The following is a 19,024-nucleotide window of genomic DNA, read 5'->3' on the forward strand; positions in this document are numbered from 1 at the left end:
AGAAGCGAATGTACAGAAACGAGCTTTACGGGCTCTAGTGTTTGATAGAAACAACCTGGGACTAAAGTAAAGCAAAATAGAACGAACTCTCCTAATTTCTTTAAAGGAATCCTTGCATGGGATTAATGTCCCAGGTCTTCCATTTCTCCAAATGCCAGATGCCTGGGCAGCAGGGCTGCAGCCAGGGTGAGGCACCTGCGTGACACTAACAACGAGTGCCAACTTCAAGGTCCCACCCCAGGCACCTCACCCCACCCAAAGCCACACCAGTGTAAACACTGTCTTTCATTTCAATCTTAACTTGAAAAGTAGATTAAGAAGTTACAAACCCAACTGTAGTCTGAACAGTTCTCCTTTGTTAGGGTCACACAGCTGAGCAGGAAATTAACAATGAAGAATTCACCCTTGGCAAGAAGCGAAATGTGAAAGGCCGATTGCTGATTGCCTAATGGGCAAGGTTATTTTCCTCAACAGAGAGCCTTAGGTCGTCAGAGGAACCGTTTGCTGGGTCTCAAAACACTTAGGCTCAGGCCCCTCTGTCAGCGTCAGCCTAGCACACTGATCTGAAGCAGGATGTGAAATTCCCTGCTTGTGCTTTTAGCTTTAATCCATTTAAGCCATGAGCTTAAGATCAGGGGCTGTGTGTTGTGACTGGGCCCATCTTTTGGATACTCAGAACAGCCGGGGCTCTAACCTTCCTGTCCCCCCTGGCCCAGGCAGAAGGGCCAAGCCAACAGCCAAGAAGGGGCCTGTCTTAGCTCCTTCAGGTTCCCAAGGTATTCCCTGCTCTGCTGCCTTAGGAGCGCTGTGCTACATACAGGGCAGCGTCCCTCAGCTCTTCACCTGCAGGCTCTCTCTCCCTCCTGATACAGGAATCTGTGCAAATCTTCCAAATGAATGGATGTGTTACAAAGGTGGAAAATGCACATCTGAGCTGAAACCGGGACAGCCAAAATGAACAAAATTAAAAGCTCAAGGGGACTAGCTGACCTAGAAATTACTCATCCCTCTGTTCCCCTCCCCACAGCCTTCTCCTTTCTCCCTTGGACCCAAGGTTGAGAAGAAGGGCGAAGACCTGATAAAACACGTAGCTTTTACCTCCCTGCCTTCCTCGGATGCTTAGAGGAAACCCCTGAGACCTTTAAACGCAGGGCTCTCCGCTGGGCTGCATCCACAGCGTGGAAATGGATAGGACGCCTTGAGGCTATTCGCCCAAAGGACGCATGGTATTTGCATGTAATTTCCCTATGCGCTCTGCGCCACCCCTCCTCAGATCATTTGTTCGAGTTAAAAGTATTTTTATGGCTCTCTTCATGGGAGTCATTTCTGGATTTTTCCTCTTGTCTGTGCCATCTTCTCCCTCAGGGCCTCTCCTTGGCCCAGATCTCTGGCAAGGGAGTCAAGAGGCACCAAGGAAGGACCTGGGAGGAATGCAGTGGCGGCTCTTCCAAGGGTTTGCCTATCTCGCTTGCACCCTGAGCACCGGTAGAGGTTTTCTTTTCCAAAACTGTAACATTATGTGATTAGTAGACGGTGGGACTCTAATTCAATTCACAGAGAGTCTCTTTGAGCTAGAATTTTCCCTCCTTTTCTCTTCTGTCTCATGACCCTAGGCAGGGACAAGAACAGATCCTTGCAAGCAACGGGATGGCGCTGTCTCATTGAGCCACAACCTGCCTGGCTCTGGCTGGGACAAAGAAACCTGAAGACGTGGGTAAACCCATTAAGGGGATGGTGCCCCCTTTACCAAATGCTGAGGGCAGGAAGGACAAAGGCTTCTTAACAGGGTCTAAGATTATAAGACATTTTACTCTGTGATGTGCCGAAGCCCTTCTGCTTTGAGGCGGTTCTAGATGACTTGTATTTTCCCTTTACCCAGTAGTCACAAGGTGGGCCTATGTGTGGTGAAAGGAGTATCCAGGAGGTCCCTTCCAAAGGTATGTCCAAAAGCCTTCTAGTGATGACGGTCGAGGGCTCGGGGGGAAGGCTCTGAACTCCTCTAGGGAGACCTGGTACTTGGGAGAGGCTGCCCATCCGCTCCTCTGGGCCAGGGACTTGCCCTGTCGCTCAGGCCCTCCTCGCCATCAGTCGAAAAAAATGACAGGGATGTGTTCCTGCCTTCCTGGGGACCTTGGAGAAAACCAAGGCAACTGGGCGTCAGTATCTTCGTCACCAGGTCTGAAGCTGAAGAAAGGGCGATGAAAACTACAAAAGACAATCAGGAAAGAGACTCTATGGTATGGCTTTGCAAACCTAATCAAGGGAACTCGAGGCCCCAAACTGCACTGTGTGTAGAGACGCTCTTGAAATCACGTTCTAGCAGTTGAAGTTCTTGCTGATCAGTCCACCCTCTCAGAAAAAAACACCAGACGCACTCAAGAAAAATAAAAGGTTTAAAACACAAATGTCTGTAATTAAGCTCTGGAGTGACGTCTTCTGCCTGTCCAAGCATCCCACTGTTGGGTGTGTGCTCTCATCCAGAGGAGCCCCTGCTCTGCCTGGCCCACTCGCGTCCCACTGCGTCGACTCTCCTCGCTCGCAGGGCTTTCCAAAGTTTCCAGAAGGTGCAGAGTCCGGGGTTGAATGTCTTGATCTTCCTTTGTCTTGATGGTCCCCTAACTTCAGGACTACATGAGCTGCCCAAGGGACCCATAAACAGAACATGTATAGCTTTCTGCGCTTCGAAAGGAGCTAAGTGACAGGGACGGCGACCTCGTCCTAGCAGGTCCCCAGCACTCACCAATCTCCCCGCCCCCTGGGAGCCCCTTTGGGGCTGAGGCTCTGGGGGCGGGAACCCACCCGAACTGCCCCGGCTGGGAGACTCGGGCGCCCCTCTGCGGGGTTTCTGACCACTGGCTTTGGCAGATGCTGATGGGTGGGGCTGGAGAAGGCTTCCCCCGGGCCGGGAAGCCGCGTGCGCCTTTCGGATGTTGGGGGACAATGGTGACCAAACTCCCGGCCTCGGCCTGGAGCGCGGCGAGGAGGCGGCTCCCGCGCGGTCACCTGACGGGGTCAGCGGGCTCCGCGGGGCAACGCATCCTCGGCGCCTTCAGCCCGCGGTGGGCCGCGAGCCCCGGGTCGGCCCCGCGCGCCCGGCCGCCGCTCCGCCGCGTCCCGCTGCCCATTGGCTGGCGCGGCGCGGCGCGGCCGCTCCCGCCCCGCCCCGCCATTGGCCTTGGCCGCCGCGGTCCCCGCGCGCGAGCCGCCGCTGACATCACCAGGCCTGAGGCGGCGGCGGCGCCCCCGGCCCAGCCCGCAGCCCCCCTCGGCACAGGCGCCGCCGCGGGGCCCGGCGGAGGATGGTGCGCGGCGCGCCGGGGGCTCCTCGCCGCCAGAGCCGCAGCACCGAGGCGGAGCCGTCCGCGGCGGGCAGCCGACCACCGCATCGGGCGCGGGTCGAGCGGCCGCGGTGAGGCGCCGAGGGCGGCGCGGGCGCAGCAGCCATGGGGGCCCTGACCAGCCGGCAGCACGCGGGCGTGGAGGAGGTGGACATCCCGTCCAACTCCGTGTACCGCTACCCGCCCAAGTCCGGTGAGCACGACCCAGGGCCGGGAGGAGGTCGCGGGGCTCCCGCGCGAGGGCTCCGAGGGTCCCGGGGACGCAGAGGCCGACGTCGCTGCAGAGCGATCTCGGAGGGTGGGAGGTGTTGGAGGAGGTCTGGAGGGGTGCTTTAGGGCCCTTGGCCGGGTCGCTGGAGTGGGCAGCCCTTCCGCCGGGGGACGGGAGCGGCCCCCACGCAGTCGGTCCTGTGACAGAGACGTGCGCTCGGGGCGATGCGGCTCCCGAGGGGCGGGGTGTCCGCGGCGCAGGCCGGGTTCCCGCTGGCCGCAGCGCTGCATCCCTTCCTTCCCGCCCGGTGGTCTGTTCCCCTCGGGAGCTGAGGGTTAGTTCAGGCGGGCTTGGCATCCAAAGCAGGCGCCTGTGCCAGGTGCTGGCCCTGGTGGCCTCCGGAGAGGGAGGGACAGACACAGGTTTGAATTAGGTTTCTCAGGGGAAAGCTCCCGTCGCCTGCTGGAGGATGGAGGCCGAAAATGCGTTGGCTGTACTGGTGCTTTTTAAGAGGCTGTCAGAAGAAAGAAGGTGTTTAACGGAAATGTTAAGGAATCTGGTATCAGAGTCACTCGGGTTGCCGCTTTGCCAAAGTAGCGGCAAGCCTGGTTTTTGGAACGAGGATAGCTCTGGGACAGGGCACAGGTATTTAAAATGTAGAGAAGTATTATGTTTGTTTTCAGAATCATTAAAAAGATGAATGTCTCCAGCCTCTGGTTTGGAGCATAAATATTGGAAGTGTAGGAGAATTTTGACAGCACAAAGAGGATGACTAGTGGATCGAGCACCAGCCAATGCTGAACTGCTGGCACGTGACCTAACTCTCTGCTCTTTATTTTTCCTTGCTTTTCTCAAAACTTCTGGGGACCCATGGCTATCATCTTCTCTTTGGCTTAGGACCTGATGAGGATTTTCGTGATCTTGGAGAGATGTCAGAATTGCAGCAGGAGAATAAAGACATAGTAATGAGATGAGCTGGTTTCTCAGCAGTCTGTCCAGTTTGTGCCAGCCCAAAGTAGGGACCAGACAATGAACCTGCACCCTGCAGAGTGCCTGCCAGAGCTGTGTTGCTCACTGATTTGTGCCAAAGAGTGAATCCTTGCAGAGATGAATATGCTTAAGAGCTTGCTTTAGAACAGTCTAAGATAAAGCTGTGCATCATTAGTGTTTTAATAAAGCTCTAGCTGATTATGACTATAGGAAACCAGGGCTAAAGGAAGCATGCATTTTGCTTTTTAGTAGACAAAAATATGCACAAGTATTGTGGATGTTTCTTTTCTGAAATCACTTAGCTTTTATTGCTCAGAATATGGAGCAGGTTTTGCTGGCTTGGAGTTTGCAGTAGAATTTGCTGCCTCAGAAGAGTATTCACCCCTCCTTCACTTACGGGAATAAGCAAAGGTAAATCACTGGAGGGCTAGTCCTCAAAGGATATTAATACAAGTATGAATCTTGGATGGTGATAATCAAAGGATAATGGACCAAACTAAAACTTTTCTTAACCAGCACCCTCCATACCTACAGTCTTAAATCATCCTCTCCACTCTATCAATCTTTTAAAAGTTTTACCTAATGGTAACTCTTTTTTTTTTTAATAAATAAATTTATTTATTTATTTATTTATTTTTGGCTGTGTTGGGTCTTTGTTGCTGCGCGCGGGCTTTCTCTAGTTGAGGCAAGCGGGGGCTGCTCTTCGTTGCAGTGTGCGGGCTTCTCATTGTGGTGGCTTCTCTTGTTGTGGAGCATGGGCTCTAGGCACACGGGCTTCAGTAGTTGTGGCCCACGGGCTCAGTAGTTGTGGCTCGCAGTCTCTAGAGCGCAGGCTCAGTAGTTGTGGTGCACGGGCTTAGTTGCTGCGCGGCATGTGGGATCTTCCCAGACAAGGGCTCGAACCTGTGTCCCCTGCATTGGCAGGTGGATTCTTAACCACTGCGCCAGCAGGGAGGTCTCTGGTAACTCATTTTTAGTCAGAGCTTTTGCATGAGAGAAATCTTTGTATCAAGTGGACCAAATTATGTATGTTTAAGTTAAAACACGGAAAATAGGAGTCAGAACATTCATGTCCCAGTCAGCAAATCTTTGTGTACGTGAAAATATGCTGTAGTCTAGAGGCATCTCCTATCCTTCATCTGATCTTTAGATTTACCTGACTCTTTATTGGATTATAGTATTTTATTTTATTTTTATTTATTTATTTATTTATTTATTTATTTGGCTGTGCCAGCTCTTATTTGCCGTGTGCGGGATCTTTGTTGCCGCGTGCGGGATCTTTGTTGCCGCATGTGGTATCTTTAGTTGCGGCATGCAAACGCTTAGTTGGGGCATGTGGGATCTAGTTCCCTGACCAGGGATCAAACCCAGGCCCCCTGCATTGGGAATGTAGAGTCTTAGCCACTGGACCACCGAAGTCCCTGGATTATAGTATCTTAGACCCAAAGGAACCTTGCAGAGAATTTGGCGCCAGACCCATTCATTTCACCGGTAAGAAAATGGAGGCCCAGAGAAATGAACTGGTAAGGCCAGGGTTACCCAGCAAGTTAGTGCTCTTCTTACCAAAGCCTCTGCCTTTTTCAAGGAATTGAATTTTGAACTTGTCCTTGATGGTTTGTGGAATGGAGGCTATTCTGCATCAGAATTGAGACAAAACTCAGAGGCCTGTCTCCCTGTCGAAAAATCAGACTGGGTTGATTCTGAGGTCTCCCTATCTTGAGTACGGAAAGTAGAACAAAGCAAATAGAAGAGTCAGTTTTCTCCAAGTGACTAAACTGGCTGAGCTGAGACCGCCCTCTGGCTCAATGGAAAGTCTCTGTTACTCGATGGCCTTGGAGTAGTTGTTTCAGCAAGCACATGGTCATCTGTCCCTGTAATGATGGTCACAGTGCCCAGAAGAAATTGCTTTTTCTTTCTTTTATTTTTGGCTGCGTTGGGTCTTCGTTGCTGCGCGCGGGCTTTCTCTAGTTGGCGGCGAGTGGGGCTACTCTTCATCGCGGTGCACGGGCTTCTAATTGCGGTGGCTCCTCTTGTTGTGGAGCATGGGCTCTAGGCAGGCGGGCTTCAGTATTTGTGGCACGCAGCCTCAATAGTTGTGGCACACGGGCTTAGTTGCTCCGCGGCATGTGGGAACTTCCCGGACCAGGGCTTGAACCCTTGTCCCCTGCGTTGTCAGGCGGATTCTTAACCACTGTGCCACCAGGGAAGTCCCTCTTTTTTGCGTTTTTAAAGGAACCCCTTCGTTTTGTATGCACATTGAACTAGAAACATTTAAAAAGTATTGAGAACAGCCGATTTCATGTTGGAGCTTGGGTTTACAGCTTTTTTTTTCTTTAATAGAGATAGGTGAAAATAAAATAGCCTAAAATTACTTAGAATTATTTATTTTTTTGAATAAGTAATATGGTCACGTGGTTCAAAGTTTAAAAGAATGAAAAGGCGTACAGTGAAAGTCTAGTTCTCACTGTAGCTGTTCATCCACCCAGTTCCTCCCCATACACCTCCCGTACACACGTAACCACTTTCTGGAATTCTTCCAGAGTTTCTTGTGTAAATACAAGCATAGCATGCTACTTAGACTGCTCTGCACCTTGTTTTGTATTTGTTTTGTTTACTTTCAAACATATTGGAGATCTTTTTATATTATCTCCACATTAGAGAGGGTTTTTTGTTGTTGTTCTTTTTTTTTTTTTTTGCGGTACGCGGGCCTCTCACTGTTGTGGCCTCTCCCGTTGCAGAGCACAGGCTCCGGATGCGCAGGCTCAGCAGCCTTGGCTCACGGACCCAGCCGCTCCACGGCATGTGGGATCTTCCCAGACCGGGGCGTGAACCCGTGTCCCCTGCCTCGGCAGGCGGACTCTCAACCACTGCGCCACCAGGGAAGCCCTGTTGTTGTTCTTGTTATTAAAAAAAACAAGTGTATAACATTCCTTTGTGTGCACATGCTATCAGTTTTTAACATAGTCTATTGGTGAACATTTGGGAGTGGTTTTTTTTTTCAGTCTTTTACTATTGCAAACAATGCAGCAATGATTAATGTTATACATATGTTCTTAGGTGATTTGGGGCTTTGTTAATAAATACATAAATATTACTCATTTAAATAGCAGAAGGTATGATGGGAGTTTGTTTCTGTAGGGTATTTCTACATTATCATGGAAAGCTATTTATAGCACTGTTCTGCATTTGGTCGTGCCTTCGTAATTTTTCAGTTGGAAACCATACGTGCTTTTAAATCCTTCTCTGAGATCTTTGCGTCTTTCAAAGCCCATGATCGTTGGTTCAGCAAAGTTAGGGCTTTGCTGAGGTGGTTGTTTTTATGCGTGTAGGCCCGACTTTTGAAAGGGGTCCCCATGTTGATATGAGTCATTATTTCTGTTTTCTCTGTCTAGGAAGAAATAAGCATACTATAAAGACAATTTAATCCATTTTAATTCAGTACCTGATAAATCTAGTTCATTTTTCTCTTACAAATTTGAGCAAATTGGAAAATAGGAGTCATTCGTTTTGCTCAGGTGTTAAGAGGGAAATCTATTATAAAAATTCAGAATGGTAATCAGAGTCCTGAGCAGCTAACATCATCATCTTCCAAATTTTTGTTATATTGGGGTACACATATGCTTGTCAAGTGGGTCTGTCCTAGGGCAGACCACATTTCTAAAGCGTGGGTACTGAGCCTTTGCTTATCAAATAGTTATAAAAGTTTCTCTTAGCTTTTAGGAGCATCAGGTAAATATGTTTCGAAACCAGGGGCTTTCAAAGGTGGAACTTACTGCAGAATAAAGAACTATTTGGTTTTGGCACATTTTGATTGGTACGTTACCTAAAATTAAGTAGGTTTCTGAAATTCATAGTAAATACATTTAACACCCTAAAAAATGTAAAGGTTCTTCCATTTAATGATGGAATCATCAAGATCAGGAGTTCAAACGCTAGTATTATTATGATTTTAAAATAAATTTATTTATTTAATTTATTTATTTTTGGCTGTGTTAGGTCTTCGCTGCTGCGCGAGGGCTTTCTCTAGTTGCGGCGAGCGGGGTCTACTCTTTGTTGCAGTGCGTGGGCTTCTCATTGCCATGGCTTCTCTTGCTGCGGAGCACGGGCTCTAGGCACGTGGGCTTCAGTAGTTGTGGCACGCGGGCTCCGTAGTTGTGACTCACGGGCTCTAGAACACAGGCTCAGTAGTTGTGGCGCACGGGCTTTGTTGCTCTGCAGCATGTGGGATCTTCCGAGACCAGGGCTCGAACCCGTGTCCCCTGCATTGGCAGGCGGATTCTCAACCACTGAGCCACCAGGGAAGCCCCAGTATTATTTTTGAACACTTAAAACGTGGTAATTCTTCTACTTTCGAAACCTCCAGTATTTTTGCTTTATTTGTACTTTACTTCATTAAGAGCAGACTGATTTCTTTCACTTCTTGATTTTGTCGTGTGATTTGGGGCCTTTCACTTACTTATATGATGGTGGTTGTGTTCTTTTGTTCTTGAGCGTCTCTTTTCTCTTTCTGTTTATTGCCATCAGTGCACATTCTTGGGCACCTGCTACGTGTTTATCATGCGTTGTGCTGTGCACCAGTGTATAGATTCTGATCCTGTGATCTTGATGCCTGTGGCAATCAGCAGGATAGAAGCCCTCAGAATCAACTTTGTAATTCATGATGTGGGTCACAGAAGGGAGGATTAACAATATAAGCTATTTGATGGCTGTATCAGCCAGGGTTCTCCAGAGAAAGAGAACCAATGGGAGATAAATACATATAATTGGCCTCCATTATTGTGGGGGCTGGCAAGTCTGAAGTTGGTAGGGCAGGCCAGCAAGCTGGAAGCTCAGACAGGAGTTGACATTGTATTCTTCAGTCTGAAATCTGTAGGACAGTCTGCCAGATGAGAAACTCAGGCAGGATTTTTATGTTAATCTTAAAGCAGAATTTCTTTTTCTCCAGAAAACCTCAGTTTCTGCTCTTAAAGCCTTCAACTGATTGGATGAAGCCCACCCACATTATCAAGGGTAATCTATTTTACTTAAAGTCAACTAATTATAAATGTTAATCACATCCAGAAAATATCCTTGCAGCAACATCTAGATTAGTGTCTGGACGAACAGCTGACCACCATAGCCTAGCCAAGGTGACATAAAAATTAACAGTCATAGTGGCTTCGTTTTTTTTTGGGGGGCCATACCCCGCAGCCTTATGGGATCTTAGTTCCCCAACCAGGGATTGAACCCACGCTCTCAGCAGTGAGAGTACAGAGTCCCAACCACTGAAGTGCCAGGGAATTCCCAGTGGCTTCTTTTATTTTTTTTTATAAGTTTATTTATTTATTTATTGGCTGCATTGGGTCTTCGCTGCTGTGCGCGGGCTTTCTCTAGTTGCGACGAGCGGGGGGCTACTCTTCATTGTGGTGCGTGGGCTTCTCATTGTGGTGGCTTCTCTTATTGTGGAGCACGGGCTCTAGGCATGCGGGCTTCAGTAGGTGTGGCACGAGAGCTCAGTAGTTGTGGCTCACAGGCTCTAGAGTGCAGGCTCAGTAGTTGTGGTGCATAGGCTTAGTTGCTCCGCAGCATGTGGGATCTTCCCAGACCAGGGCTTGAACCCGTGTCCCCTGCATTGGCAGGCAGATTCTTAACCACTGCGCCACTAGGGAAGTCCCCCCAGTGGCTTCTTATTTTAACAAGTTATTCTTGCTAAATAGGTGCTGAGCTCAAGTTTTTAGTTTCTGAAAGAGCGCTTGTGCTGGGAAAACATATTTTTAAAAGTCTAAAAATTGCAGTCTTTAAAAATCATTATTTAAAAATTACGCTCCTTCCTGGACTTCCCTGGTGGTCCAGTGGTTAAGAATCCGCCTTCCAATGCAGGGGACACGGGTTTGATCCCTGGTCGGGGAGCTAGGATCCCACATGCCACAGGGCAAGTAAGCCTGAGAGCTACAACAAAGAGCCCACATGCCGCATGAAAGATCTCGTGTGCCACAACTAAGACCTGATGCAGCCAAAAATAAAAAAATCAAAATTACACTCCTTCCAAAATTTCAGTGCTTATCATCTAGTATCAAAGATAGAATGCAGGCATACAGAGATAAATAAGAATACAGAATATACCATGACCAGGGATCTATCTCAGGAATGCAAGGTTGGTTTAATATCTGAAAAATCAATCAGTGTTAATACACCACATTGGTAGAATAAAGAATAAAAGCTACATGATCATCTCAATAGATGCAGACAAAACGTTTAACAAATCCAACACCTTTTCAAGATGAAAAACACTCAGCAAACTTGTAATAGAAGGGTACTTCCTCAATCTGATACAGGGCATCTACGAAGAGCTCATAACTACCACTCTACTTAAAGGTGAGATACAGATGCTTTCCTGCTAAGATCTAGAAGAAGACAAGGACGCCTGCTTTTGCCATTCAGTATTAACTGGGGATTCTAACTAGTACAATAAGGCAAAACAAAGAAACACATTTTTTAAAAAATTTAAGGCCACCAGATTGTAAAGAAAAAAGTGAAACTGTCTTTATTCATAGATGACATGATCCTATGTATAGAAAATACCAAAGATTCCACAAAAAAACCTACTAGAACTAAAATATGAGTGAGGAACATTGCAGATACAAGATCAGATCAACACACAAAAATCAACTGTGCTTTTATATACAAGCAATAATCTGAAAATGAAATTAAGGAGACTGTTGCCATTCCCAGTAGCATCAAAAAGAATACCGTTCTCAGGAATAAATTTCACATAGTAAGTATATGATTTGTACAATGAAAACTCTAAAATGTTGCTGAGATTGATGCTTTAACTAAAAAAGTTTAAAGAGATCTAAATAAATAGACGTTTCATGTTCATGGAATGGAAAACTCAGTATTGTTGAGATGCCAGTGTTCTCCAAATTGATCTGAAAATTGAGTACATTTTCTGGTAAAATTCCAACAGACCTTTTTTTTTTTTTTTTTGCGGTATGCGGGCCTCTCACTGTTGTGGCCTCTCCTGTTAAGGAGCACAGGCTCCGGACGCACAGGCTCAGCAGCCATGGCTCACAGGCCCAGCCGCTCCGCGGCATGCGGGATCTTCCCGGACCGGGGCACGAACCCGCGTCCCCTGCATCGGCAGGCGGACTCTCAACCGCTGCGCCACCAGGGAAGCCCTCCAACAGACTTTTTTGAAGAAATTGACCAGCCAATTCTAAAATGTATGTGGACATTCAAAGGACCTAGAATATCCAAAACAATTTTGAAAAGGAAGAGCAAACTTGGAGGATTTTCACTACCCAATTCCAAAAATTACTATCAAGCCATGGTGTGGTATTGGTACAACAAGAAGCATATAGATCAGGGACTTCCTTGGTGGCCCAGTGGTTAAGACTTCACCTTCCGACACAGGGGGTGTGGGCTCGATTCCTGGTCGGGGAGCTAAGATCCCACTGGCTTGCTGCCAAAAAACCAAAACATAAAAGAGAAGCAATATTGTAACAAATTCAACAAAGACTTTAAAAATGGTCCATATCAAAAAAGAAAAAATAACTTAAAAGAAACAGCATGTAGATCAATGGAACAGAATTGCAAGCCAGAAATAAATCCTTATATATACGCTCAGTTGATTTTGACAGAAGTACCAAGACAATTCAACAGGGAAAGGATAGGTTTTTCAGCAAATGGTGCTAGTACAACTGGATATTGACAAGCAAGAAAATGAACTTAGACCCTTTCTCCACATGACCAAAAATTAACTCACAATGGATCACAGAATGAAAATACTACCCACAGAATGGGAGAAAATATTTGCAAATCTTATGTATGGTAAGGGATTTATATCTAGAATTATATAAAGAACTTGTACAATTCAAAAAACAAAAAGACAACCCGATTAAAAAAGGAGCAAAGATCTTGAGTAGACATTTGTCCAACAAAGATATACAAATGGACAGTAAGCACGTCAACAATGAAAAGATGCTTAACATCATTGGCTGTTAGGGAAATGCAACTCAAAACTACGGTTAGATAATACTTCATATCCATTAGGATAGTGATAACTTAAAAAACAAATAGTAGGGCTTCCCTGGTGGCACAGTGGTTGGGAGTCCGCCTGCCGATGCAGGGGACCCGGGTTCCTGTCCCGGTCCGGGAGGATCCCACATGCCGTGGAGCGGCTGGGCCCGTGAGCCATGGCCTCTGGGCCTGCGCGTCCGGAGCCTGTGCTCCGCAACGGGAGAGGCCGCAGCCTGCATATCAGAACAAAACAAAACAGAACAAATAGTAAGTGTTGGTGAGGATGTGGAGAAATTGGAATTCTGGTCCCCTGCTGGTGGGAATGTAAAACGGTACAGTTGCTATGGAAAACAGTTTGGTTTTTTTTCCAGATTTAGCGCTACAATCTTTTATAACCATAGAAGGTAGCTGGAAATACTAGATGCTAACAGACAATATGATACATAACCCCTGGGGTAGGAGTCAGCAGGGAGTTTGACAGAGACCACCTGTTTAGACTAAGAGCCTTTCAGTGGATTGCTAGATGGATTGGATCTGCTGCTTCAGTTGTGAGCGTTCTTTGATGGTGACAGAGCAGGCGATGACAGGCCTGGAGACCCCACCGGCTCGCCCCAGGGCCTGCCTGGAACGCACAAACACACAGGGCACGTTCTTGTCCTCACATAGCAGTGGGAGGTGCAGCATGATCTCCAGGGGCTCGGCATCTGCAGCCATCGCAGTGAACTCAGAGATGTCTCTGTTGAGGGTTTCGGTGGCCTCACTGGCTCCTTTTCGAAGCTGCTTGTAGTTACATGATGGCTGAATGAGGTCCAGTAGTTTCTTGGTGAGGTGGGCATCTGCAAGAGGGTAGGCCTTCAGATTTACATCAGCCTCAATCTTGGCTCCAGTTCCATGGTATCGTCATTGGTCAAGGAGCGCAGGCGATGTCAGAGTTGGAGCCCTCACCGCTGCAGAAAGCTCTATGGAAAACAGTTTGACAGTGCCTCAAATGTTCATTACTTCATAACTCAGCAATTACAGTCATATGTTACACACACACACATAATATATATATGCCCAAGAAAAATGAAAAAAAAATCCACACCAAAACATGTACTTGAATGTTCGTAGCAGCACTGGTCGTAATAGCTAAAAGGTGGAAACAACCCGGATGTTCATCACTTGGTGAATGGAACAACTGATAAAATGTGGTAAATCCATGCAATGGAGTGTTACTTGGCAACAAAAAGGAATGAAGTATTGATATTTGCTACAGCTTGGATGAAACTTGAAAAGCACTGATGTTAAGTGAAAGAAGCCAGAGGCAGAAGGCCGTATATTGTATAATTCCATTTATGTGATGTGTCCAGAAGCGGCAAATCCATAGACAGAAAGGAGATTAGTGGCTGCCAGTGGCCGGGGGAGGGGGAAATGAGAAGTGACTGCTAATGGGTTTCTTTCTGGGATAATGAAAATGTTCTGAAATTAGATAGTAGTGAATAGTTGCATAACTCTGTGAATATACTTAAAAAACCATTGAATGGTACACTTTAAATAGGTGAATTATATGGTATGTGAATTATAGCTCAATAAAACTTTTTTATTGTTACTTTTAAAAATATTTATTTATTTCTTTGGCTGCTCTGGGTCTTAGTCGCGGCATGTGAGATTTTCGTTGCGGCGTGCAGGATCTTTTAGTTGTGGCGTGGGGATCTAGTTCCCTGACCAGGGATTGAACCCAGGCCCCCTGCATTGGGAGAGTGGAGTCTTACCCACTAGACTACCAGGGAAGTCCCAAAGCTGTTTTAAAAATGGACCTAACTTCAAGAGCTAAAACTATAAAACCCCTAAAAGAATAGGAGAAACTATTTATTCGTTTCAGATTGGGCGGAGTTCTTTGATACATTGCCAAAAGCAAAATCCATAAGAGAAAAAACTGATAAATTGGATTTCTTCCAAATTAAAAATGTTTCTACTTCAAAAGACAACATTAAGGAAATGAAAGGACAAGCCACCTTCTGAATGAAAACATTTGCAAAACACACAAAGGATTTACTTCCAGAATATATCGAGAACTTTTTACAGCTCAGTATTAAGAAGACAACCCAATTTACAAATGGACGAAAGAGTTGAATAGACATTTCACCAAAGAAGATACAGGAATGGCCAATAAAGACATGGAAAGATGCTCAGCATTAGTAGTTATTAGGGAAACACAATTAAAACCACAATGAGATAGCACTTCAAAACCACTAGGAGAGCAACAATAAAAAAGACAATATCAAGTGTTGGTGAGAATGCAGAGAAATTGGAATCCTTGTGCATTGTAGATGGGGATGTAAAATGGTAACAGCCAGTTTGGAAAAGAGTTTGGGAGTGTCTTAAAAAGTTAGGGACTTCCCTGGTGGCACAGTGGTTAAGAATCCACCTGCCAATGCTGGGGACATGGGTTAAAGCCCTGGTCTGGAAAGATCCCACATGCCGCGGAGCAACTAAGCCCCGTGCACCACAACTACTGAGCCTGCGCTCTAGAACCCGCGAGCCGCAACTACTGAACCTGTGTGCCACAACTACTGAGCCCTCACGCCTAGAGCCCATGCTCCACAACAAAAGAAGCCACTGCAGTGAGAAGTTCATGCACCACAACGAAGAGTAGCCCCCGCTCGCTGAAACTAGAGAAAGCCTGCACGCAGCAACGAAGACCCAACACAGCCAAAAATAAATAAATAAATAGAAAAAGTTAAACATAAATTTACCTGATGATCTAGCAATTGCACCCCTATGAATCTATCCAAAAGAAATGACATAGATACAAAGATATGTATGCAAATGTTCATAACAGCATTGCTCATAACAGCCAAAAAGCTGGAAATAATCCAAATGTCCATCAACTGGTGAATGGATTAATAAAATGAGGTATATTCATACATTGCAATACTATTCAGCAATTTAAAGGAACGAACTATTGATATATGCTACACGATGCGGGTTAACCTCAAAAACATTGTGGTAAGTGAAAGAAGCCAGATACAAGACGGTGTATTATTGTATGAGTCCATTTATATGAAATGGCTAGAAAAGGCAGATATGTAGAGATAGAAAGCAGAGCAGTGTTTACCTAAGGCTGGGGATGGGAGTGGGAATTAGTTGTAAATTGTCATGAGGGAGCATTTCGGGGTGGTGTTTTCAACTGGATTGTGGTGGTAGTTGATTGTAGGATGGATGAATTTTATTCTGTGTATATTATACCTCAATAAAGCTGTTTTTAAAAATAACAGTACAGGGCTTCCCTGGTGGCGCAGTGGTTGAGAGTCTGCCTGCCAATGCAGGGGACATGGGTTCGTGCCCCGGTCTGGGAAGATCCCACATGCCACGGAGTGGGGCCCGTGAGCCACGACCGCAGAGCCTGCGCGTCCAGAGCCTGTGCTTCGCAACGGGAGAGGCCACAACAGTGAGAGACCCGCGTACAGCAAAAAAAAAAAAAAAAAAACAGTACAGAGTGGTTTATGCCAATTGAATAAAATAAAGAGAAGAGCTTCATCATTAAGGGTGGGGCTCTTGAGAGCTAATGGCCTTGAAGGTAGACTTTGAAGGCAGGTAGAGCTCTCCAATAGTCCAATGTGGAGAATGGTATTAGTAGTGGGTAAAGGTCGCCGATGGTATTGATAGATAGAGAATTACAGGTAGGAGCCAAATTTGAGAGGAAGCAAATGGTGTTTTAAGGAAGATTTATCTCTTAGAGGGATAGCTTGTGGGGAGAAAACACTGGAAGCATAGAGACTTGCTAGGAAAGTTACCTGGTAACTCACTGTAATCAAACTTGGAAAGGGCTGAGGTCTTGACGGGGTGCTTTGCACGAAGCACATGTTCACGGTTTTTGTAGCTTTGATGCCTGTACTGTTTTTAGCTTGGGAGCCAGAGAAGTGAGGCCCCGTTGACAGAAATTGGGAATATGGAGCAGAAACTGCTTTTGAATTGATTCCCAAATGTCGGCCAGGGCTTTACCGCTCCTCAAAATCTAGGTAGATTTGGGACTTCCCTGGCGGTCCAGTGGTTAAGACTCCACGCTTCCACTGCAGGGGGCGTGGGTTTGATCCCTGGTTAGAGAACCAAGATCCCGCATGCAGCACTGTGCGGCCTAACTAACTAAATAAATAATCTAGGTAGATTAGACAGAAACCCACCTATTCTCCCAAATCAGAGTACAGACTTCTGATGCCCCCTCAGAGATTTCTGTGAATTCCCAGGTGACATGTTATGACCATGTTGGCCCCGGAGCTCCAGCTTGCTGTCTTGGCCTCATAACAAATGTAACATTGGTCCATTATTCAGTTTCTCCAAAAAATTCCATTCACATAAATTATTCGAAGTGTGGATTCTAGGGCTTCCCTGGTGGCGCAGTGGTTGAGAGTCCGCCTGCCGATGCAGGGGACACGGGTTTGTGCCCCGGTCCGGGAAGATCCCACATGCCGCGGAGCGGCTGGGCCCGTGAGCCCTGGCCGCGGAGCCTGCGCGTCCAGAGCCTGTGCTCTGCAACAGGAGAGGCTGCAACAGTGAGAGGCCTGTGTACCGCCAAAAAAAAAAAACAACGAAGTGTGGATTCTAGTAAAGATTTGTAGGGGGATGATGAAGTTTGGGCTTACATTGGAGAAATACAAACTCCCTAATTGTATGTCAACTAGGGAGTTTTACTGGCTCTTCAGCTCACCAGTCCTGGCCTTCCTCTGTCTTAATGTCTCTTTTCCTCTTACCTCTCCTTTTTTGGACTCTTCTCTTTATTATTTCCCCTGAGAAAAAAAACAACTTACTGGGACTTCCCTGGTGGTCCAGTGGCTAAGACTCTGTGCTCCCAACGCAGGGGGCCCGGGTTCAATCCCTGGTCAGGGAACTCGATCCTGAATACCGCAGCTAAAATCCTGCATGCCACAACAAAGATCCCACATGCCACAACTAAGACCCGGTGCAGCCAAGTAAATAAATAAGTGAATAAATAAATAAAACAAATTACAAAGTAGTTTGAGTGCCATTAACAAGCAACAAAAGCACCCATACTCTTGGCGTGCCATTCTCCATTCTAAGTAGCTCGTGAATGTATATTCCAAAAAAAAATTAAGCCTTCCCTAAGAGGAGTTCTGGTGCCAACTCTTAAGATAAAATGCCTTTCATTCCACCTCCTTCCAGAAGAAAAGGTTATTCACTGAGTTTGAGGCAAAGAAGGGATACCCAGGTAAAAGATACGGCAGGTGGTTAAAGATTTGGACTGAAACTCCAAAGAAAGATCAGAGACAAAGGTTTGGGAGTTGAGGACGGCAAAGGAGGGCCAACGTGTATTAATTGCCCGCTGCGCCTAGCCAGCTGCATAAATGTTATCTTATTAGATCCCAACAGCAATCCTTGGAAAGGGGTATTATTATCTCCATTTTACAAATAAAGAAGCCAATGCGGGACTTCTCTGGTGGCCCAGTGGGTAAGAATCCATGCAGGGGGCCTGGGCTCGATCCCTGGTTGGGGAACTAGATCCCGCATGCATGCCGCAACTAAGAGTTCGCATGCCGTAGAGAAGATCCCGTGTGCCGCCAACTAAGACCCGTTGCAACCAAAATAATAAATAAAGCTAATGCTCAAAAAAGTTACATGATTTGTCCAAGGTCACACAGCTAGTAGACGGTGGCATCAGGACCAAATCCAGCTCTGTCTTAAGTCAAAGCCTTTGCTTTGATTCTGTGAGGAAGAGAGAGAGAGGAAGAATGAAAAAAAAGCAGAGGATGGAGCTCCTAGAGACATATCCATGTTTGGGGCTGGGTGGAAAAGTGGGGCAAGAAGAAGAAGACTCAGAAATTCGTGTTGAACTCTTCTGAGCGTTCGTAAGGTGAATGAATTGTGGGAAAAGACAGTTGACCTCTTTGGTATTCCAGAGAAGAGTTTCAGTGCAGTGGTGGAAACTGTTGTAAAGATTTGAGGGGAAAAAAAAAAAAAGATTTGAGGAGTTGTTGGATGTGGGGTGGGAGCAGACAGAGGATGAACTGGTGGATGGATGGATGGGTGAGCGGGTGGGTCTTAAGGCACGGCAGATGGAACTTGTTTTTGTATTTGTTTTTTAGTCAAGGAGGGAAGACATTTGTAGAATGAGGCAAGTGGCCAGCGGAGAGAGGGGAATAGAAATCTTGAGAAAGAACGATGGTTTTTGATGAGGTCTGGAGGACATAGAGGCAGTTGGGAATGAGAACCCAGGTGAAGAAGTTAACCTTGGAATGGGGAAAAGAGGACTATCTTCTTGAGACGGGAAGGAAGTATGAATAGAAGTATGGGGAGGTTGTAAGGTGATGAAACTTTCGTAATGGAGAAGGGTTTGGGGGTTTTTTGGGGGGCTGCGCTGTGCGCGGCATGCAAAATCCTAGTCTCCAACCAGGGATCGAACCCGTGCCCCCTGCAGTGGAAGCACGGAGTCTTAACCACTGGACGGCCAGGGAAGTCCCTGGAGAAGGGTTTTGAGGGAGTGCCACAAAAG

At 46.6% G+C, this 19,024-nt stretch overlaps 1 protein-coding gene and 1 pseudogene across 2 annotated transcripts in view; one reads left to right on the top strand and one right to left on the bottom strand.

Annotated features, from left to right (window-relative positions):
• Positions 1–3,000: 3,000 nt before the first annotated feature.
• The window catches only part of RNF157 (ring finger protein 157), an 80,623-nt gene continuing 64,599 nt past the window's right edge, over positions 3,001–19,024 (top strand). Inside the window, exon 1 of the mRNA XM_079906229.1 lies at positions 3,001–3,531. Within this exon, the coding sequence (XP_079762355.1) occupies positions 3,444–3,531 (88 nt within the window). The 5' untranslated portion in view covers positions 3,001–3,443. The remainder of the gene's footprint in view (positions 3,532–19,024) is intronic.
• Positions 13,030–16,382, bottom strand: LOC307177374 (NHP2-like protein 1; annotated as a pseudogene). Its single transcript has 2 exons — positions 16,326–16,382; positions 13,030–13,413 (listed from the first exon to the last, which is right to left on the bottom strand). The product of its transcript is annotated as an NHP2-like protein 1 (transcript).

This window comes from Stenella coeruleoalba (assembly GCF_951394435.1).
Source record: "Stenella coeruleoalba genome assembly, chromosome: 19".
Lineage (NCBI taxonomy): Eukaryota > Metazoa > Chordata > Mammalia > Artiodactyla > Delphinidae > Stenella > Stenella coeruleoalba.